A 24,075-nucleotide genomic window follows, 5' to 3' on the forward strand; every position below is an offset into this window, starting at 1 on the left:
ACAGTTCATCATGTTTACAGACTCGCTCCGCCTGAAGAGTGCTGTTTGCGAGCTCTTTCCTTGGCACAGCCCATAAAAGTGCACCGAACAGCCACAGAGCTCCACGCGCCGCTCTTATCGTCCGTAGGTCTGCGCTGACTTGAGGACATTGAGAGTCAAACCTTTAAATTTTCACTCGCCGATAATTACGCTGCTATACTTGAGCTTTTATATCCTTTCACAGAGAAAGTAAATCATTGCTAATAAAGAGAGGAAGAATGGGGGGCGGAGGGAAAAGTGCTTCAGGACTAATTCTCTTCGCCCCCTCCCTCTCTCTTCCTCTATTCTGCTTTTTGAAAAGACTTCCTTTCTCGGAGTATTCCAGTCACCTTGACTTTGCAGCTACAGCCCCATAGCCGTGTTGCTTATCCAGCCTAACCCCAGTCTGTCAATTAGGTCTTTAAAAATTAATCTCTTTAACTGGAAATACCATGCCAGCTTTTCTTTCTCTCTGCAAATGAAGTGTTATTAATTCACACGGCGCGAAGCCAGTGTTATGAATAATGTTATCAAAACAGATTTCCACACGTTTAACACATCGCTTCTATTAAAGCCCTTAAGTATTTTTATAACTGTGAAACCAGGGCTAACTAATGGATTTGCATGTGTTTCTTTGAGCTCCGACAGCGGGCCAAGTGCGTCTTTAAACCAGAGCGTTTCAAAGTTTACATTTCCCGTTTCTTCATGTTTGCTTCTTTCATCTGGATTTAAAAGCAGCTCAGTATATCCAAAGTCTGGATTAGCGCCAAGCTCCGTCGACACAACACCAAAAAGCCCTGCCTCTCCCATAAGGATTGCACTGGCAGCCAATGACACCATAGTGATTTCTCCCTGTGCCCCCTCCCAGTATGTAGTGATCAAGTAGCAGGGCTATCTGGCCAGGCACACCGAGCTAATACTTGTTCTATTAAAACCCAGTGATTATGGGGGATTTCCTCAATGTTTGTTTGTTTGAATGTTTAATTATCAATATGTAATTGGCATGCATATTGTGATGTTGGGACCATATTCCAGTGGCATATTTTGACTGCGCGTCCACATTGCTATCGGTTAAAAACAGCACTCCCCGGTCTCTGTTGAAAGTTAAGCCGCACAAGGAGTAGCTCTAATAAATTAATAAAAGCTAAACAAAGAAGAACCAAACAAAGGGTGAGACATAAAAGGGCGCATGATTAGTGGGTCAGAGAGATTAGAAGGGTATACAGTACAAATGATCCCTGCTGAAATACAAATAATTCAGGCAAAACGAGCAATCGATAGTCAAGGCCATTTTAATCTCTGGGATTGGTCTGTCAATACGTGTGCGTGGTCAGTGGAGGTCAATGAGCAAAGGCAATGCGCACACCTTCAAACAACCTGAAGTCTGTCATCAATAAGTGAATCAGAAACCTATACGTCCCTGCCTGCTGTTCTCCTTTTGTCCTCAAGGGGTCTCACATCTATAGCTGTGGGTTTAGTTCAGTGACCTTTGACCCTTACAACTTTCAAGGGTGGGACCGCTTATAGAAGCACTTTGTAACTTTTTGCTTGGGGGTCTGTCACTTGCTTGTTTCCAACTGCTCTGCCTGGAAGCTTCCGCAGTATGACATTAAATAGTTCTACCTTATATAACCTTTGCTTTATTCAGTTCAAAGTATTTTTTTTAGTTCAAAAATACAAAAAAAAAAAACAACAACAAAAAAACAGGCATTCTTACTGTGGGTGGGGTTGCCTCTCCATAGATGTGACCTGTATCTTGTTCTGGTTTGTTCTGGTTTGGTCTTTGTGAAGATGGAAAGGTTGAGTGCCATACATACTGAAACATTCCAGAAAGAGCAATAACATCTCCATGGAGAAAATAATTTGACAAACCCTCCACCAGAAAAGTTACACAATGTAAAAGTAAAGTAAAAGTAAGTAAGTAAAAGTTATCGAGAAATAAGTTTTTAGCTTTTTAAAAAATTTAACACCCCACAAAAGTACTACCACTACCGATTCTACCACCATTACCGATAAAAGAACTACTACATAAAGTACTGATATTCTTGTGCTTTGAAGAGTTAGTTACTGGTACGGTAAATATTTCAATAGACTAGACACATTTCTTTTCTTTATATCTCCTCACATGGACAAGTATATTTGAGTAATTGTACAAAGAAAGCCCTGTCCCCTGTACTGAAATGCCATCTTTCTGTGGGGTTAGGAGCTGATTTGAAGGTGTGCCGGCAGAAACAAAAGTCTCTGCATGCTTTTATGCAGTCATCACAGTCAGCCAAGCCTGTAATCCTCGGAGGTCCGATAATGACATAGCCCCTGCATTTATTACATGGAGGAGAGGAGAGAGGGAAAACGCTGACTTTGAACAAATGAACACTCTGACCTTTATGCAATAAATATGACATGGGCCGCATAAAAAGACAAGATATCTTCCTCCTGAATGGAAGACAACATGGATTCTGCTCCCCTGCCTCTTGCTCACAGTTTTTTACGCACGGCACGCTTTTCTACTACTCTTTTTTTAGCATTCATTCATGCTGATGTAAAATCAATTGGAGATATAAATAAAATGATTTTTATTATTTTGTTTACAAAGATATCTACAGATCATCTTGATTATTTAGATATAAAAATAATCAAATATCTAATCTAAGATCTAATTAAAGACCTAATCATTACGTCGATCTTTGTGAAACTCTGTACTGTTGACCGATATAAAAAATAATAATAAAATCACCGATATAATGACAATATTAATATTTTGAAGATAAACAATACAGAAATCAGTGCCATTTAAGACACACACACAAAAAAGTGAAATTTCTTTCTCCTAAGTCTGAACTCTGCTCCAAACCAGAAGCCTTTACTGACAGAGGATTGGCTGTAGATTAAAAAGAGCCTAGCTGATGTTTAACGATTAGAAATGGCTGAATCTGAACTATGATTAAAATTGGATTAAGTGCCCAGGCCTAGTTTTCAGATTTATACATTTCATTTTGTTTCAATAAAACATTTGTACAGGGTTAAAAGTGATCCTAAAACATTTGTTCCATTCTATGTCAGTGTTTCTATTTCCATAAAAACATGACCATGGCTGAGCTTGTGAATCGTTTGGGTATAAGGCTTTTTAGGCTTTGACAAATAGAAAGAAAAGTCTCATACATTCTCTTTAAGGGCCTGGGTTATGGAGGAGCTTTACGTGCTCAGTATTCTAATTCCTATTTTAAACTTCACTTGTGTGCAATTTACAGCTTTGAAAGCAATAAAAGATATTCAGTGTGTGTCTGTGAAGCAGCCGTTTTACCAGTGAGAATCGGCCTTTCACTGTGCCTTTTGTATCTCAGTGTGATCCCAATTGAGCATCCCGATTGTCTTCTTTTGTCACCTCGCTCCGCCGTGCTGACAGTAAAGGATTTATGGTTATTTCCTCCATGCAGCCTGTCCATCTGTGGCTCTATCTTCATATGGCCTTGAGAATACGATTCAATTTATTAAGGCAAAGCAATGGACTCATTACTTTAAAAAGGTGGCAAGAGAGAGAGAGTGAGCAGGAGAGAAGTGACACACTGAATTGGTTATTAATGGAAAGGCACAGCCACGGGGCAGTTGAAATTTAATGATATCCTACAAGAAAATATGAGGGTGTCACTCTCCAAAAAGTCATGCTAAATGTCAACATTTTAAGGTCTCGCCGCTAATTTTATGCCTGTGCACAGTAATGTTTTGGAGAGCATTTAGGAAACACGGCCCAGTGGCCAGCCTGATTATCCTGCTCACCTTCTCGGCTCGCTCCAAATAGGTTTGTGCAGCAAGCGATTTCATCTCTAAGTGAAAGGAACATTAGGGAGGGGAGGACGAGAGAGCGATGGAGGAAAACACGGCGTTTGATTTTCATGCTGTGATAAGAGAGTGGGAGCCAAATGTTACCTGTTAATCTAGCCCAAACCGACCGGGGCTCTTGACTTTGTCCCCCAGCAGGGATGGGGCAAACACTCATTTTCCTCTCTCCGTGATGAAAAGGAAATTAGCTTAAATGTGATGAGGGCACATTATGTGTGGTGTGTGTGTGCGTAATGACTGAGACTGCAGTGCTGTTTCTGTCTCTGTACACAGGACAGTGCATACACATGCAGTACACATATGCAGCACATGTGTAAGGACTGTCTCCTGTATGCACCGTCTCACTCACACACATCTGCAGAGGTTACACCACTTTGAAGAGAGCTGACCTCTACATTAGAGGAGTCATGCTTTATCATGTTCCCTGTGTCTGCTCAGTAACACATATGGACACAGTTTGTGTGTTTGTCCAACTATTATGACCATTCCATGCTTTTATAATACTATATAATAGTTCTATTTGTCAACAATAAAAATACGACATTACAAATTTGAAGGGCTGAATGGACTTTCCCTCTAAGGCCCTCTTAAGTGCAGACAGCATTTGCAAGATAAGCCGAGCTCATATTTTTTTAAAGCACTTAAACTGCATGCAACTACTTTTTCTGCCGAGCTCGGCACCACTGCATTCGTACCAGTGGACAGATATTTTCCTTGACAAGATTTTCCGAATCCAGCGCTTTAAGTGCTGGTAGAATAATGCTGTGTTGGCTGCTAATGGCTGTCCAAGAGGTCATAACTACTCCATTTGAAGGAGGCTGGCTTCTGCGCAGACCTGGCAGGTCAAATCAAATGTAATTGTGCAGTGAAAAAGCAGTGGCTGGCTTTGTGTTGGCTGTGCTGACAAGCTCCAGGTTTAGCATTCACTTCTCCTGCTGGGAGGAACACAGGTTTGCAAGGACAAAGGCTTCACCTGTCAATATATCACAGTGACTGGCCAGCCAAGAGCCCCGCTCCCTCTTTCCTTCTGTCAGCCTTTCATTGTGCACGCAGCATCTTCTCCAGCCTCCTCGCTCTGAGCCGCACCTATCTATCCATCCATCTTCTGTCTTCAGCATCTATCTCTTATTCCTGCCATCTTTCTGTCCTCTTTCTCTCCCTGCTCGTGTGTGTCTTCCTCTCCTCTTTTCCTCTCCTCTTCTCCTCTCCTCATGCACACTGCCTTCGTGTGAGGACTCAGCTGAATTGTCCCGCGGGAGCCGGTTTCAAACACAGGAACCAGAAACATATGGCACATTTTCAACTCCCAAGGTCAATTACAGCTATTTATCCAGAGATCGCAGCTAAATTTCCCAAGGTTTCTTCTAGATTTACCACAGATTGCAATGTGTGTCTGTCACGTTTAAAATCAGGCCACTTTCCCTTCTCCTGTCCTCGTGACGTTCCATCAAATATTTCAAAGGCTTCAGAGTGGTTTTCGACATGTTTTATCTCTGCTTATCATATGCCCTATCTGTTTTTGCCTCAGCATGGCTGGGTCCAAGTGGCACTTGCTACACAAATCTAATAACATGTAAATTGGAGATAAGCCCAGATCCCTCCAAGTGATATTTTTTACATTCATAGTTTGTCAAGTCAATTTCTAGGCCCCTGTTTTAGCAGCACAACACATGAGGAGTGAGAAAATTAACTGGATAGGTGATTCATCATTGCTAGCACACTGTCAAGGACTCCCTCTGCAGCTATTGAGAGCAGGCTGGAAGAGGAGGAGGAAGAGCAGGAGGAGGGGGCCGTTGTGTTAAATTATGGCATTTCATTCAGAATGCATTGTATTTACAGCGTCCCATTTTTATTTGTGGCTCCTATTATCCGCCGAAACAGTTGTGCATGAAATGTTATTTGTGACAGGGGTGACCTGTGAGTGTTTTTCCACACACTATTTCATAGTGGGGGCCTTAACTGTACTTTTAGCGTACGCTGCGAGAGCACAAGAGGCTGTCACAGCTGCTGTTGGCAGCCGAGCTAGTGGAGAAATATCACCTGGAAACAGAGCACTCCAATCCACCGGCCCCCATCACTCCAACGCCTGTCGCTCTAATTAAGTTGAAGTCAATGATTCTGGAGCGATGGTGAGAAATAAACATGCAAACACATGCCAGAGACTGCAGCCAGCACTGGGAAAACGGGGGCTCGCCTCATTCTGGTGGTGGGGGCCTCAGAGGCATCGAAACACAGATCTAGATCATTTTCCAACATAAATGTGTGTTTACTTTGATTTAGTCACTTTTGATTTGTATTGATTAAATAAGCCACTTATTAGCCCACTTCTCTTTTCTGAACATGCCAGGATTTGTGCAGAGCTCCAGTGGAAATGTTATCTGACAGGTCTGCTGTATGGTGCTGTATGGACGTCGGAGTCTGTCGAACAAAACACGCTGTTTGCTTTTCCTGGAGCATGACAGGTTGTTTCCCTGCAACAAAGCCATCAAATATTCTGTGTGATCCAACATAGTGTTGGAGGGAAGGCCTGCTGAGTGGGAAGCCGGAGTTTGTTAAAGCAATGATTTATGATTAATGCCAACACTAAATAAGGGACAAAGTGCCTACAGTACAAATCAATTACAAAGCTCCAACAGCAGACCTTTCCCTGAGGTCTCCTAACGTCTCCAGTTGTTATGGTGATTTTATTGGAGGTGGGTGATGCATGCATATAATGCCTGCCATACATCTATATCAACGTGAGCTGGAGCCAACTGTAATGCTTTTGATCTTTGATTAGTTGTGTTATTGAGATAAAATAGGACTTTCATGTTGAGCCTGTGTATAAGGAGAGTGCATTTACATCCCCACCCAGACGCCCACCGTAAACTCAGACAGCACTGCAGCAAACAAAACAAATTACCACAGGAGTGGCTTCTTAAAAGTAGGCAATTCATTATTTTTATGAAGTCAAATTATAAACAAATTTTAATCCATTAGGCAACCATCCATTCTAATTAATCAACAGGAGTGAACTCCATCTGAAAAAGAGAAAGGTTGTTTACCGTCTCCACGGACCAGCGGTGCATATTTCACGTCTCCCCTCTATGAACGAGAAAAAAGATCTCCAAATTACAAACCTAAACTGTGAATCTGAACACTCGACTTTTGGCTCAGAGATGTTTCCAGGGCATTTGCAGATGCTTGAAATAATCTCCAATGTTTTTGCTCAATCTGCTCTGAGGATGGGTGAAATAAATACTTTAAACTAATTAATGTAAGACCAGCTGTTCCCCGCACTTGGCTGGCGTTGGTGAATATTGATGGGAGGGAGAGGAAGGGCTGTTCAGCTCTGCTCACTGTTTGTACAAGACTCAGTCTGCCACATAAACACTGCTGAATGCTGGAGGAGCTGCAGTTTGGTGACACACATGCCTCAGCAATACAAAGATCATTTTTGCCCTTCATTTACATTTAAATACAAGTATGGATTTTAGGTGCATAGAGCTTAAACTGGTAGGGGCCCACTGTAGCATATTGCATTCTCATCTATCATGTAGTGCAGTGGTTGGCCTAGTCCCTCCTCTCTGCTCCTCTCCTCTGAGCCCACTGAGAGACTGGACAGCAGATGGCAGGGCCCTACCCCTCTGCTCTGATGAATGGTGGATGATGTCATCTTGGTTTGACAGGCAGCCGTGCGTGCGTACACAAAGGAAACCCTCACCCCTGGGGTCTAACTTCAGGGCCTGCTTCTGATTTTGGAGCACACATGACATCTCTTAAAAGCGGGTGGAAGCTGGATTTATGTCCAGGTTAATATTGTTTAACCTTTTGCTCTTGAGCAGGCCTTGAGAACATGCAATAGCACAAAATCTCTTGATAGACTTCTGACAGGGGTCAGTTTCAGTCAGGGTTAAAGGGTAATCATAAATACTGTATTTTTAAATGCAAACAATCAGATCAAAATTATTCTATTGTCTTTTCTTCCAGAAGACAACCCCTTGTGCACCCCAACAGCAAGAGACAGCTATGAGCGGTTATCACTGGCTGGACAAGGTCTGCCTCCTGGTTTCCCATCACCTTTCCTCTTCCCAGATGGTCTGTCGTCAATAGAAACCCTGCTCACTAACATACAGGTAAGGACTAGAGCACACTACCCTAATATTATCTATATTTAACCTGATCTACAACAGTATGATAGTTGTGCAAACTTACAACTGAAACAAAAAAGCAGTAATCTGATCCAAGACATACTGAGTACTGCGTTATCCACTATCAACTGTGTGTCCTTTTGTCCTAAGGCTTTAAAATTATACTGCCTTGTAAAGTCTGTTTGCAAAATTACAGCAAATCTTGTCTTATGTAAACTCAGCAAAAGTAAACCTGAGATTTAACTTGAACTGACTTGACAAATCTCCCATAGCTCATGAATAGTTCAAGTCTAGAAACATTCATGCAATTTTTCTATTGAAGTTGAACCTGTTTTTGATCCAAACAAACTCAAAGTAATATTCACATACTTTGTAAAGAATACAGATAAAAGTATGACATTTAAATAACGATATGTTTGATACAAATATTTACAAATCCCAACTTGTTTTTATGAACTTTATTGACCTATATATTAAGAAACCACATCACACTATTGCACTTGATGATTAGACAATTTTCAGCCCTTGTTTTCTATTCATTGCTGATTGAATTGAAAAGGTTAAGAGACACTTAAATCTCTCAGATATGCTGTTTTTCATTGAAAATATGTATCGTCTTGTGTACAAATAAACAACCCATAAACACTTACAAGGCTGGAGCTGCTTAAAAATGTGCGAGTGCAGTATCTCACTAAATATAGTGCACTATACTTGATGGAAAAAAGAAGCGCTTTAAAAGTAATTTGTGAATGTAATGCTAAAATGGAAAGGCCTGCAAATGGATCAAGGACAAATTAGCTTTTTGATTTTGGTGGTGCATCTAGACAACAGTTTAGTCAGTTTTAGTTTAAGGTATTCTGACCTGGAGTGATACTCCTGGGCTCCTCCACTCCACTGATACTCAGAAGGCTCAGGGCATTTACTGCTTAATTAGATAATCAGCAAGTGTTATTCAGGTGAATATACTAGAGCTGCGTAAAATACAAATATTGTAGTCAAGTCAGAGTAACGCTATTTAAAAATATTTGTACTGATGTCAAAGTAGAAGTACTGGTTTGTCCATAAAATTACTCAAGTAAGAGTAATTTTAAGAGTCTGGAGTAAGAGTCTGGGCATTGTATCTTATTAGAATATTAAGTTATATCCAAATATATACATATATACAACATTAAATAGTAAATTCAAATGTATTTCATTCATGAAAGACAATAACAGTTTCAAAACTTTAACAGACAAAGAATGAATAAAAAAGAGAGAGAAAAGCAGTCTTATGTTATCTGCGCTTTTGCCAAGTTAATAATTATTAATATTCTTTTGAGAAAAAAGTACCAAATATGTATGGATCATCCTTCGTTTAGATGTGACACACCTCAAAACTTAATGCGCAGATGAGGCAGATGATTTGCTGTGCTAGTGGAATAGGCTACAGGAAAGCTTACAGCATAATTTGGTAAATAAATATACATTCTTTATAATTAATTTAATAAAAATTACACTGAAGATAATGTTATTGGAAGGACAAAATACCAAATAATACACAAAATCATTTATCAAAAAATAGAACACAAAATGAAAAAAACAAAAACTTGTCTGAAGTAACAGAAAGACAAATTTTCAAATCTATCTTTTTATCACTAGTAGACTAGTGATAGGACATCGTGGTAAGAGTAACCCTGAAAATTTACTCAAATAAGAGCACTGTTACTCTGTCAAATGTCTTACTCAAGTGGGAGTAAAAGCATCTTGAAACTACTCAAAGAGGTACATGTTTGTGTAACTCTGTAGTACTACCCACAAACAACATTCCACTAACCTGCTTTCTTAATTATCCTTGATGTCTTGTATCTATTTTTACAACTCTGCCAGTAGTAACTTACTTCACCACATTCAGTAGCAGCTCTCCATTTGGATATTGTCATACCTTTACGCAAGACCCATTTAATCTTCAAAGTTAACAACTAGCGTCACACAGATAAAATATTTGGCCTCTAGTCTGCGTGTAATGATGCGAGTAGACTGCTGCCCTTCTCTTTGCACTTGTATTACTAACATTACGGTCTTGCATCTCCTTTTGGCTTCCAGTGGTAATTAGCAAGCCACAAGTACACCGCCGTCATCAGCCTCCCAACACTCCACTAAGTCATCCCTGATAATGATCGCTGCGTTGAATATTTATATACAAATCAACAAAATGAAACCAAGCGGAAAATTAAGATAAAGCAACTTAGAATAAATTGGGGTCAGAAGACGCAACAATTAGTAGGTTATAGTCCAGTGCGTTTGATATGATTGCGTTCGGATGGGGAATTATTGTCATAGAGATTGCATTGAAAGTAATGGTATACAGTACGTCTCAATTCAGAACTATCAGGAGTCTATTTGGGATAACAGACACATGATGAGAAACTTGTCATTCATATTATTCATTCTTGCTGAGCTGTTCGCTAAGCTTGAAAGAGGCTGTCTCAATGTATTTATCATAATACAGCAGTCAGTCAAGAAGAAGATGAAGGGGGAACTCCAAAGGATGAAATGTTGAAGGTATCAGAAGGAGCTATTGTGGTGACCTTGCCTGCGCGATCCCTGTTAGCCTCTGCTCACTGAACTTGGTGTCATCCGGTTTACTTTGACGGATTTGTACAGTGCCTTTGTGCCTCCAAGTGCTAAAAGGAAAGTCAGAGTTAAGTGCTCTGGCAGTACACTGTGGCCAGACTGCAGCGTGCCTGATTTCAAACACTCCAAATTCTTTTTCGTGGGCCTTTTCAAGTTTTAAAATGAATATATACAAGATCAAAAAGTGGGCTTTTTTTCTTTCATGAAAGACAACAACAGTATCATGAAAGAGACAAAAGAATGACTGAAAAGGATTAGAGAGAAAAGCGTTTTTGTTATCTGTCCTTTTGTCCAGTTAATAATTATCAACATCTGATTGGAAAATAAAGTCCCACATATGCATGTTTCATCCTGAGCTTGTCTAAACGTCCCAAAACGGAATGCTTCTTGTGAGGTAGTTGTTTTGCTGTAACAGTGGAATAGTCCTTAGGAAAGTTCACAGCATTATTTAGTAACAATGGTCATCTGGACAGTGATCAAAGCTTTTCACAAAAACAATGTCCAGATGACCATTGTGAAAACTGTCTCTACACTGAACAAGTTCTGGACGAATGAGGGATTAAACTGTCTCATTATTTAGTAAATAAACACAAAATAAATATAAATGATTTATAATTTATGCTACAAATAAATTAATCATACAAGCTGAAGTGCATGACACAAGAAAGAAAATCCTTTCCAATGTTACTGAACTTTTGACCAAAGGACCACTAATTTCATTGATTAATTTACCTCTAAACATTTTGACCAACATAATTATTTCACAATCTCAAACAGGAAGTGTCTCCCAGTGTAAGCAAAACACGCTGATTTGATCTCATTAATTTGTTTATTTCCCGCTATTTGTGTGTCCAGGGCCTGCTGAAAGTGGCTATCGACAACGCGCGGGCCCAGGAGAAGCAGGTGCAGCTGGAGAAGACGGAGCTGAAGATGGAGTTGTTCAGAGAGAGGGAAGTTCGGGAGACTCTGGAGAAGCAGCTGGCCATGGAGCAGAAGAACAGAGGTCGGCCATGTTGTTTTTGTCTGACTTCAGCCCTGTGCGCGTGTCCATGTGATAGGCTCTGAGTGCACATACAAGTCTGCTGCATGCATGTTTAATGTGTCTTATTGAAATAGTGACAGAACCCGCTGCACATTCCTCTTGTTACATGTTGACTACAGTGATCCAGCTTTAGTGCGCCTCTGCCCTTTTGTAGTACGTTAACATAATTGAAAATACACATTAACTTAGTTCAATTCACCCGGGCTCATGTTAAATGCATCAGCTTCGGAGTCTAAGCGAGTCGTTTATGTTTAATGAGAGAAATTCATGAAAAAATATCACAATGCATTTTTCAGCCACTGTTAATTCCCTCTAGCTGTTAAATTGTAGACATAATTGAATTTTGTCTTAACAGTGGTATTATTGTATTCTCATTTATGTTGCCCCACTTCTCAATAATGTTTAAAGCAGACTCTGAACAAAGACTGGCCTATTTACACATGTTAATACAATGTTAACAATTTAGTGCCTAGAATGCTCTGTTTATTCAACCTCATAACCTATATCTCACAATGTTAAGTAACGTACATAAAGATTTTTAGTGAGCAAAGTTGAGATCTGAATACTAGCTATGATGAATAATGAATAAATAAAATAAAGGACCTTTCGATATTAATTACAGCACTTTTAGTTAATGCCGTTTTAAACCTAACTAAAACTTTACTAATACATTTTCGGCAGCAGCTGTTGTGTTGAACTCTAACCTACTAAAACTTTGACACAGTACATATTGTGAAAGTAAAACCTTTTTTGTGTGTGTGTGTTGCAGCCATTATCCAAAAGCGTCTGAAGAAAGAGAAGAAGGCCAAGAGGAAACTGCAGGAGGCGCTAGAGTACGAGTCCAAGCGACGAGAGCAGGTGGAGCAGACGCTGAAGCAGCCTTCCCCATCAGACAGCATGCGCTCACTCAACGGTCAGTACAACCCATCAAAACACACATAATCTTCTAAAGTATTCTGGTTTTCTGATATTGCCAAAAGTTTTACAAAAGTTTCTGTATTGTTTTCGAGGCACACTATGAATTCTAATGCATTTCAAACAAGCCTATTTGCAGACAGTCTTATGTGACAGCTGCAGTCAGTTTACTGAGAGAAGGTGCTGAAAAAACAGAACAGCTCACAAATATGATCAAGTGTTTCCAGTCTCTCATCATTTACCTTAAGACATCATTTTAACCATCAAGTAAAGTCTGCACTTTTGTTACAGATAAATACCATTACTTTTTATACTATAACTAAATTAAAGGTGTTCGGGAAAATATGTGAAGAAGGTAGATTTGTTTTTTGCAAATTAAAACTTTTAGTTTTACTAGTTTAATCTTACTAACACTTCTGTTATACTATACTACATGACTGCTGCTTCTTGCTATTGCTAAATCCTATCTCCTATTACTAATTACTGCAATGACAACAATGTCTATGGTCTCTACAAGCATAATATCCAGTAGTGGTGTCACAATATTAAAATTTCAAACTCAAGTTTCAAGATTTAAGACTTAATTTTGATACCACAATCCCACCTTTTTTAGACCCTTGAATAACATTAGTAGAAGTAGTAGTAGCTAATGATATAATGCAATTGTATATTAGTCCAGATATAGATTAGGAACGTTCTAAAGCTATTCAGGTAAAAGTACAATGTGAATTTTGCTGATACTACCTGGTCTTGTGAGTGTACATTTTTTATATTCGTATTAGTAGTTATTAGTAGCAAGTAGTATGTTGGTAAGGATATTTTAGTTGCAGTTTTCTTTAATGACTTAAACTACATACTCATTTTCTTCATCTTAAAGGCTTTCATATGTGTACTTGATCTTAAGCTGCCCACTAGTGTACTTGAGCCTGTGGTCCACTCGCTCACATGGGGCCTGAGGGCTTGTGGCTCTTGTTGTGTTTGAGCGATGCAGTGGAGGTGGCACGCTGATAGGTGTGTGTCAGACATGTTTAACGGCTCCTCTCCTTCTCTCCTCTGCAGACGCTCTGACCCCTGAGATGGAGAGTGACCGCAGCAGTGCCAGAACAGATGCTGAAAGGACAATACAAGGTACAGGCCTCAGATGAGACAATAAATCTCCCTCTCTTTCTCTGGCTCTCATTCTTCCACACCCCTCCCGTCCACACACACACACATGCACGCGAGCACACACACGGTTTATGAACATTAGTGCTCCTGAGCCTGCTGTTCTGGCATACAGCTCGCCATCTGGGCCACCGCGCTGGGTCAAGATCATTGTTTTTTCACCAACTTAATATTGTTTTAAAGTTTCCCACAAAGTGCAGTGTAACATGTACTGTGCATAGGTCACGGATGTGGCTATAACCAAAAGCATTATATTGATATTGCAAAAAAAAAACATGCATGCGTTTTCACAGAGAGCAACAATTGAATAGAATGTGTTCTTGGTAAATGAAAATAGTGACAATGTACTTAATTAGACAAGTGTTTTAATCCAAAAATATGTGTGTGTATGTGTAGTATTACAAGTACTAAGGTGATACGAGTGATGCAGTCATACCTGCTTTACAGCTCTTAATACTGTACCGCTAATACAGTGACTCAAACAACAGTTCATGGGTTTCAACTTCCTGTTAAAAGGTGAGGAAATTTCACAATTTAGTTTTGAATTGTTAACTGCTATGGCAACCATGGTCTTTATTACTCACTCTGAAACCCACAGATACCGTCACTACTAATAATGAAAAAGATTTAGCGATTACATGTCTGCTCCAAATAATTTTGAAAACCTATTCCAAAAAACGTCAAAATACCGAACGTCATGAACTGTTTTGTTATGTTGTGTTACCAGAATTGCACAGTAAGTAAAATAGTTAAACAGCTAATCTAGAAGGCTGCCGATAAGGAGGGAAAGTAGATGTTTTGTTTACCGCTCTGAAAGCATTAATGAGTCATAAAACCACAAAAAGCAGCGGAATCCCCCCTTTGATAGTAATAAACGGGCCAAATCAATCCATTTTATGAATAAGCCTTGTACATTTTTAATGGTTTGTTTGTTTGTTAGCCTTGGGGGTGCAGTATGTGTTTGGGGAGGGGCTTTGCTGGCAGGATAACCTCTGTAGACTGTCTCACTATCTGTGTTTACCCAGATACAAGACACCTTTACTGAGCTTGAATATCCTCATTATTACTCTCACCGTTCCTGTTTTTTAATAGGCATTTGCTGGACAACTCAAACCTGAACCTTCTTATCTTGGGGTCTCGCCATATCCGCTCAGAGTAATTTGCTTTGGAAACTAGAATAACTTTTCTTTAACTCTTTAATGGTTAGATAACACGAATGAAAATAAACCAAGAAAACGCTTTAATTAAATCCTCTTCAGTCACATGTTTGATGTCTTAAAAGGCTCCCATATGATTTACATATAAAGATAACATTTAGATACAGCGTAATTATAGCCCTCCATTTTGCTCCAAATTGCTACATTTAGCCTTTCTCATATAAAACAAATGTGAATTAGATATTTGTCACAGCTTTCTTATTATTTTTTTAATCATGTTAGAATCACTGTGACGCGGCTATGGAGCGTGTAATTTGGCCACTCTCTCAATCACTCGACGTTTGGAAGAGAAGAAGAAGGCGGGAAATAACAGGCTGTAGTTTTTTTTGTGTTTTTTTGTTCAATTAGAGAGAAGCATTCGTCTGCCACCCATGTCTCTCCTCTGCTCTACTTGCCGAGCCTCGCTGTATAATTAACCTCAAATGGCAAAAAATGATGTTGATAAATTACACAAGCAAAAAAAAGACAAGAAGGGAGGGGGTAGCCAGCCTATCACTCGCATGAGAGGAATACATGTTGTACAGTCTCAACTCCAAAGTAAGGGAATGCAAAGCGAGAGAGAGAAAAAAAAATAATGAGGCCATAATTTTCGAGAACTAATTATTTCTATTTGTCTTTTGTCACACTCCTCTAATTCCATGATATTAACAGTCTGTGTTTATTAATTGCTTTTTACAGTGTTTTGAATGGGGTCCAAGTGGGGAAGCGTGGTTCTTTTTACAGTGCGCTGTACCTTGCCCAGTATTGCCCTGGCAACCGTTCACCCTCCCTATCTCTTCAAAAACCCCCCTCCATCATCTGTATCTTCGTTCTGTCGTTTTGGTTCGGGGTTTATGCGACCCAAGCCCCACCAGCTTGCACTCCCCGAGATAAAGTTCTTTGTTGCAAGATTAAACATCAAAACAGTTAAAGTGAAATTAAAATTAAATGAATGAATGTCACTGAAGCAAAAAAGACTGTAATTAATGGATCCCTTAATTGTCTTCATAAAATATTTGCATGGGCATAATTTGCATAATTTACATGTATTAATTAATCTTTCAAAGGAATTTTATGCTGAGAGAAGCCAAAAAATTCCCTTTGTTTTATTTAGCATCTAATGAAATATTTATCCTCTTTAATGAACTTTTCATCTTGATTTGAATATAAAAATACTGAAGTTTGAAAATATTTTTAATGAGCCCCTGCCTTTTATGAAACAATGTGTCAGGAAACGTCATTGACTTTCTGTGTGAGGCAAGATTTTCATACTCTGTGCTAATATTTCACAATATTACATGTACTACAAGAGGTGTACAATGAAAGTACACCTCTTCTGAATAAGAGTAGCAGCAGTAAATGGCATGTAGATACTTAGACTTTCATTATCTCTATACAATATACAGGAAAGCTTATCAAGTGGTAAAGGAAGCCAACAAGAAGGCTTTAATAGGTAATAAAATTGTTAATAAACAGTTCATATAACTAATGTATACAGAGTTATAGCTTAAACAGCTAATTGTATATACCAAATAAGTATATTAGTTTGCCATATATACTTTTTATCAAACCTGTGAAAGAAAATTGCATTGACTGACGTTTAATTATTTTAGGATTTTACAGTTTCAAAATTTGGAATCGAGTTTGCACTTTAAGAGATGAACTGGCCTGAAATATTTGTATGGATTTCCACTTGTTAACACTATAAACTCTTCCAGCTGCAAATGCTATAGATAGTCCAACAGTGACATGACAACTTAAATGCATGCTTATGAATCTGTATGTTAGCAGCCTGTGTTTCTCAGCCCACACTTCTACCCCTCCCCACCACCACTACCACCACCACCTTTATGTTATTTGTAGCCTGGCGTGTTATGCTGTAATGACTTTTACACAGAACTCGGTGGTTGTTGCTTGAATAAATGCAAGCCAGAGTGCAATGCCTCTGAGACCTACGGCAGTGCTGGGTAATTAGCCTGTGTGTTTGTAGACCCCCCTCCTCACCCACCCACCACCCTCCCCTCCGCTGGTACCAACTCATAACACATACATACTTACACAGTTTACACCCCTATTGTAGCTCACACTAACACTTGAAAGAGCATTGTCTTTGTTACAAAATATGATTAAGTATTTAAGGACACTATATTAAGGTATTTGCATTTGTATACGCATGTTGATTTACATAGACTCATGTTGTCATTTGCCTGGGTAAAAATTTTGTCTCAAGACTTCGTTTGAACTTTCTAAAACTCTAAGTAATTCACTTTTCATTGCTATCTACAATTGTTTCAAAAGGTTGAATAATACAAGAGAACTGTCTTGAATTGGTCTGTAAAATGTGATCATTGTACACACAAACTAAATTTTGATACTAAGAAATTTTCTTGATACACAGTACCAATTTCAATACCACAATAATAATAGACTTTAAACAGTAATAATTGTTTTCTTTGGTCAATAAAATTAAACTTTCATAACAAAATAATCATAATTACCATGTGGTTTTGTACTAGTTTTGATAAAGCTAGACTAAGACTGAGACTAAGACTGGTGGTTCTGTTTGAGTAATATTTTTTTAGTATCGATACTTGTTTCAATGTGTTTCAGTACTATTACTTACACCTTGATTCCTCCTAATTGGTCCTAAACCAGGTTAAACAAGTGAAGTTACTTTTACATTGCTGAATGAATGAATAAACTGTTAGATTACTGATACATTTTTGTGGTTTTGTTGTATAAATTTAATCATCCTTATAATTCACTGTGCACTACAAGAACTCCTAGAGAAATAGCGAGCACCTGCCTCTGTAGACCAGGAATCAAACTATGTCTCACACAGCCTGTGTCATGTCTAACAAGTTGGCGCCTCTAAACGTCTTTGTGTGCGCTCCTCTTTAACATTGAATTATTTAGGCCGGCTGCCATCGAGACTCTTCCTATAAAGGCATTTACTGTAGCTCTCTCCTCTTCTCACTGGCAGAGAGAGAAACAACATGGAGGTGGCGGAAATGGTGAGGTAATAAACGTCAAATGCGCTCTTGGGTTGAGTCTAACAGATGCTTTTACCAGCGCGGTGTGGGGAGTCGGACTTGTGCGCTCAAGCGAACACAACACCGAAAGACAAGAGTGTATATGGACAAAGCTCGTTCGGTTGGAGGTGTCTGCTGGTGCCATTTTCAATAAGCACTATTTCCAATGCGGCCGATGTCACTTAGAGCGAGAGGGTCTACATCATGAGTGGTGTATTCTGTTCAAACAAGCGCATCAGTGGAGATGTCTTAAACACTTGTGCTATGCTTCCTGAGCAGTTATGATAGTCACCGCTTCTGCTTTGTTACTCATGAAATATTAACACTACAGGCTAATTATATTTGCAGCTTCTGACTGTAGTTCATATAATTACTTAAATACATAGGCATTTGCTTTATGTAATATTAACTATATTTTATCGAGGGTGCCAAGATTCATATCTGTCATGGTCTTTGTGGAAGATTCTTTTTAATGGTAGTTTATTTATCAACACTTAGGTCAATGGTGTACCGAACATGGACGCAAATATGCATCAGTGTACAAAAATACATCAAAAAGGAAATCCTGCTGAAAAAGCAGAAGCAGTAAATAGTTCCTGTGATTAAATATCTGAATTCTGGGCTAAATGCTCTCCCAGTTGAGCTATAAATCTGCTCATAAATGGGAAAGGGTTCGGCCTTACAACTACTTTTTTGTTCTTTTAGTAGGTGCGGCATTATTTCTGAAACTGCAAATATTTGTAATGGAATATAATTTCCTCTTGTGGATGAATAAAAGTAATTGTAATTGTGATTATGTAAACAGTATTTATAGAGCCAAAAGCAGGAGTATTGGACTGGGGAAATAAAGGGTACCGCGGCCCATGGTTTGTACCCAGGGGACAGAAATTCATGCTGCACCCCTGCACCAAAAGTGAACATGTGTATTTTTTTAAGACATATAATTTAAATGAATATACTAGTAACACAAGTCTATTATTATGTAAATATCTTGCCTTTTTGCAACTTATCCAATATTGTTTTTTGTTTTCTTCTGTAAGGTTAAAAAAATGTCTCAGTTTCTCAATAATACTGTCTAAAGAACTTTTTTTTTTTTTTTATACCATTGCACCTCATTTCATTTCCTCTTTCTTCTATCTTTTAACATATCCAGTCCACTTGGTTGGGTGTGATATTTTATCTAACCTCTCTCTTCTCTGTGTGTTGCAGATGGAAGACTGTTCCTGAAGACTACAGTGATGTACTGATCAGGCTGAGGATCTGAAAGAGAAAAAATACTTCAAAATAATAATAAAAACAAGAGGGAAAACCCATAGAGATTTTAAAGAGCCTGGTTTAGTCTATCAAAATGTCAAGCTGCTTGTAGGGATGTGTTCACCCAAACGCTGGAGGTTGAATGTAGGAAAACTCGTCTTCTCACTGAGGCCAATATGAAGTAGATTGCTAAAGTCAGTTTTATTAATGGTTGGCCAATGTGACAGACACACACACATACTATATTGAGCACAGTCAAACCCTACCAATGGTACACTGTTGGTAATAACTCCAATTCACAGCACTGAAGTTTTTATACTGTATCCTCAGCCAGCGAGAAAAGCTTCGAAAGTAAAATTGAAGTTTTTTGTTTTGTATTTCAATTTGAATTTTCGACAAGCTAAAACATGGAGAATGTGGAGAGGAGGAAGACAAATTGTGAATCGTATCCATGTGTTTAGCAAAAGAAAAAGACTGAAGTTTTTCTAAATTAGATGAAAATACAATCAAGTTTCCTTTTTACAAATGTTGTATATAATGCTAGGAGATGTCCCTCTATCACACTGAGTGGATTGGTGGCGTATGTGTATATATCGTTAAGAGGTATTGTGTATGCAGTTAGCGCTAATAGGCAAAACAATACCACCATTTATATAAACCCGCAGTTCAGTTTCCTTCTATTTCTGAGCCATCCTCCTTTTTCCTATAGCTGCCATTTTGGTGAGAAAGCATGCAGGCATGTAAATGTTTGTCCTGGAATTATCATATTTAATAAATCCTATAATGTGCTGAGCGAATCCAGCGGGTCGGCCCACAAGAGCGACCCCGCCATGATTTTGACCACATGATATCCAATACTTTCACTTTGAAGACTTTCAATAGTACTGTAATATTTGTAACAAAGGAAATATTTCTTGGGATTAACTGTACATTTTGCCATGTCAGTCACACACTCCAATGCTTTGTATAAAACGTACATGCAAAATGATGTGATGAGCTGAAAAAAAGAAAAACAATCAAATCAAACCAACTTTAAGACAGTACATTTGCTAATCCCAAACTTCTTTTCTACTCGTATTTCATGGTATCTTGATGGAAAATAATTCTCATTTTAAGTTGACATTTCCCATTGCTTTCCCTAAAGAGGTTTTGAAGACTTTTTGGTGCTGAAACACCTGTGTATAATAACTAGACATAAGCTGATGTCACTGCAGTTTAGACTTTCTGTGTTACAATCAGAGAATGGGAGGAGGAACCCAGAGCAAGAGAAGTGTCCCATGTTCACATTGTGTTTGTTCTTTTTGTTCTCAATGGAGTGTCTAGGTCTGTTGTCACTGATAACTTATATAGCTTCTCGAATCATCTCTTCATTGTACTTCAAATTCAAATAAAGTTAACATGTTGATGATAAAAAAAAAAGTGCTCTTTTTTGCTTTTGGGTTAAATGCTGTAAATAAGTTTGGTCAGACATTAATAGAAAGCAAATGATTACAAAGTACAAAGCTTGTACATGTGCTATTCGGTAAATTACTGACAAGAAAATGATAGTACGTCTTTGAGTGTGGGTGTCATAAAAATCCTGTGTAAACTGCGCTCCACAATTAGATGATAAATGAAAATTAATTAATGGCATTTTAAAATGACTATGTTTTGTGTTCATCTTTCCAAAAAATTAGTAATATAATTCTGTGTCATTAGTTCAACAATTTGGTAGTACCTTTTGGGCATTTTTTGGTATCTAATCATTTTATTGTTTTGTATTAATTGCCAAATGGACACAAAATCTGTTTTATGTTCAGTATGTGTGAATCATAGTCTGTAGCATGAATGTATATACAATGATAAAGTTTTGCAAAGTTATGGCTCCAACTATGAGTTTCATGCAAACTACAATATGAATACAGTAGTTCAGCTCTTGAGTGGTTGCATATATATCAGTTCTGTAGATGAAATATTCACTGTTTTTAGTCCCTGTTGTGTCAGCATTCATTTATACCTTTCTAACTCATTCTTGCTATTTGCCCTTGTGAATCCTCTTATTATTCACACTCTCATTCCAAAGGCAATATTAGTGTTAGTCTAATAAAACAATAGGTGCCCTGGGGGATCATTTGTGAATAAAGTACTAACAGGTATAGCTTTAAAATGCATCAAAAACACCAAACTGACATTGAGAAACAAATGTCTCTGGTAAGCACTTCTGAGTGAAATGTGTTGACACAGCACTGGGCCGTTCCCCTGAATCTGAATGCCTTTTACAGCGTGGCCTTAACACAGTCACACAGATGAATAATTGACTGATTGCTGCATAATTCAATGCTGCATTGTAAGTAACAATAATTCAAGGCCTGGAATTTTTCAAGCCTTTTTTTCCGGCTCGGTATAAAAAATGAGGTTAAAGTTTCAATCAACCTTGAAAGAACAATATGACACACAATGGGCAATCAATCATAAAGGCACGCTTCCAGCTCCGTTTAGACTGTGGCTGTTCCTTTTCAAAGTTCATTGTCGAGTGATAAAAAGTCTGACATCAAACCCACTCCAGCTTTTAATGACTATCCTTGTCTATTTTTACTGCAGTGCTATGAAAGAATGCTTAAATTAAATATGTAAATTCAGCTGAGCTTAGTCCAACCATTTAAGACACTGCATTTGATCTGAACTGCACTGGACAACATACTGAAAAGATTTAGGAATTAAATACGATTAAAAAGCACATTTTTCTTTCACATTTTTCCATAACTTACTCAAAGTGGGCAAAAAAAAAAAGGGTAACAAAAAGTAAAGCACAGCACAATTAAAAACTATTTTAAAATATTGGTATCTCTTTAAATGAAGGTTCTTTGGTAAAGTTAAGCACTGGTCATTGTTTTTAAACATGTATAAACTTTTGATTGAAAAGAACCCAATAAGTATGTGTGTAGATTTGTGAGCCTGACGCAATAATATGCAAATCAAGCAGCTATTTAAAAAAAAAAAAAGGACAGATCCCTCTTAAAAAAAATCTGTTTGTAGTGGACAAAGTACTGAGAGCTTATTTGTGATGGAGAACAATGTAACAAAGTCTCATCTTTCTAGACTTGACTTTGATTTAAGAAAGGCAAATGAAGGGTGGAAAATCCATTTCCATAGGTTTTTGGTATGCACTCTTCTACTTCAAATTTGAGATATGAATAAAGTTTTCAAATATGTCATTAGTTCATGTTTTGTTTTTGGCACTTTGGCACATGTTCTGCGAGGGGGGCTGGGGAGGAGCTGGAGGAAGTGTCTGGGGTCAGGGAAGTCTGAAAGTCCCTGCTTAGACTGCACCACAACTTTTAGTGTTCATTTCAGGTACCAGTGTCAATATAGTGAAGTAGGTTTAAAAGAACACTATGTGAGACTTCTGAATGAGAGTTTGAAGCATTTTATTCTCTGTTGAGATGATGCTGTTTCACCTTGAATGATCCACAAAATGTCTTACAACCATCTTCAAGTGTCCCTTTAAGTGTTGTTGCAAGAAGGAAAAAAGGTGAAAACACATAACATCAAACATAGCTGTACCCAAAATAATAAACTGAATTATGAAACTGACATTTTTACACTGCTAAAAGTGTCATTATTATATGTTTTATATTTCCCATGTAAACCGGCCCTTGCCCTGATTTCACATCCCTGCTTTTTTCTATTCTTTTTTCTCTTTTTTTTTTCTGAAACAGAAGATTAAAAGCTATTACTTAGACATTCTGTTTATTTCGCTATCTGATGCCTTTTGAACACTCGGGAAAAGCAAGAGGCCCCCCGAGCTACATGTTCCATATCACCGCGCATTTTGTAATAAATTCAATTCAGAACAAATATGACCATGAGGCACAGCGACTTTAAATACCAAATGTGCATTATATGGCTGTGTTGTTTGGCGTTGCCGTGGTGTGTAGACAACATAATGACTGCATTTGCAGTGTATGGGAAACACTTATTTACACTTGTGTTGATGCTGAGATGTGCTCATGAAGACTTCACACAGACGTTATTATTCCGCCTGATCCAGCTACAATTTCACTGTCGGCTTAGCTTGACGTCACACTGTGAAAGAGGTTTGAATGTATTTTTGTACTTTATTGGGGATTCATAATCATGACAATCCAACTCCATTTTATTCTTGATGTTGAATCTTTTTTTCTGAATGTTTTTTTTTTTTTTTATGAAGATGTTATGGAAGTGCACTGTGTACGTTTTTAGAGGGTCAGAGAGAGAGAAATAGAGAGATTGTATTTTCATGAAAACAAGCACCAGGCCAACTTAAAGGTCAAATCTGTGGAGAGGCGAGCCCACTCACACACTGTTAGAATGTATTTTCCTGTAACCCAGAACACCTATAATGAACTAAATACAGCAGACCTTTCAAGTGAAGTAGTGCATCTTTAACATATATTTTCATCATCATCTATATTTAAGTTCTGAGCATGATGGCAAAATGGAAAATAGTCACATTTTTATATAACTATTTCCTCCTTCAAGGTACTTTACATCAAGGAACCACTCACACATTCACATACACTTTCATACACCAATGTACGCACACACTGGGAACAATGTGGCTTAAGTGCCTTGCCCAAGGACTCAACAACAGTGGGTCAGTGAATCAAATTGCTCTAAAAATAATATTTATGTCTAGAGCGGGATTTAAACCGTCAACTTCCAGATCAGTGGGCAAACACCAACTGAGCTACCGTCACCCATACATTAACCACCATTGTCAGTGAGATGACACTATCAGCAGCGTCTAACACAAGTAATAGAAACGTCATGTCTATGTGAACGGGTAAACTCACACCTAAAATTATACAAGTAACCAGTTTCCATTCATTTTGTATGTACGCTCCATGGAGACG

The 24,075-nt window shown here is 38.3% G+C and overlaps 1 protein-coding gene across 2 annotated transcripts in view; it reads left to right on the forward strand.

Annotated features, from left to right (window-relative positions):
* The window catches only part of dachd (dachshund d), a 97,909-nt gene extending 77,289 nt beyond the window's left edge, over window positions 1–20,620 (forward strand). For both annotated transcript variants that reach the window (XM_055153773.1, XM_055153778.1), the window contains exons 7-11: window positions 7,825–7,970; window positions 11,454–11,601; window positions 12,410–12,553; window positions 13,615–13,683; window positions 19,157–20,620. In XM_055153773.1, coding sequence (XP_055009748.1) covers window positions 7,825–7,970; window positions 11,454–11,601; window positions 12,410–12,553; window positions 13,615–13,683; window positions 19,157–19,194 — 545 coding nt within the window. In that variant the 3' untranslated portion in view covers window positions 19,195–20,620. The remainder of the gene's footprint in view (window positions 1–7,824; window positions 7,971–11,453; window positions 11,602–12,409; window positions 12,554–13,614; window positions 13,684–19,156) is intronic.
* The last annotated feature ends 3,455 nt before the right edge of the window (window positions 20,621–24,075 follow it).

Source organism: Boleophthalmus pectinirostris, unplaced genomic scaffold (genome assembly GCF_026225935.1).
Source record: "Boleophthalmus pectinirostris isolate CB_2022bp ecotype Guang Dong unplaced genomic scaffold, ASM2622593v1 HiC_scaffold_1, whole genome shotgun sequence".
NCBI lineage: Eukaryota > Metazoa > Chordata > Actinopteri > Gobiiformes > Gobiidae > Boleophthalmus > Boleophthalmus pectinirostris.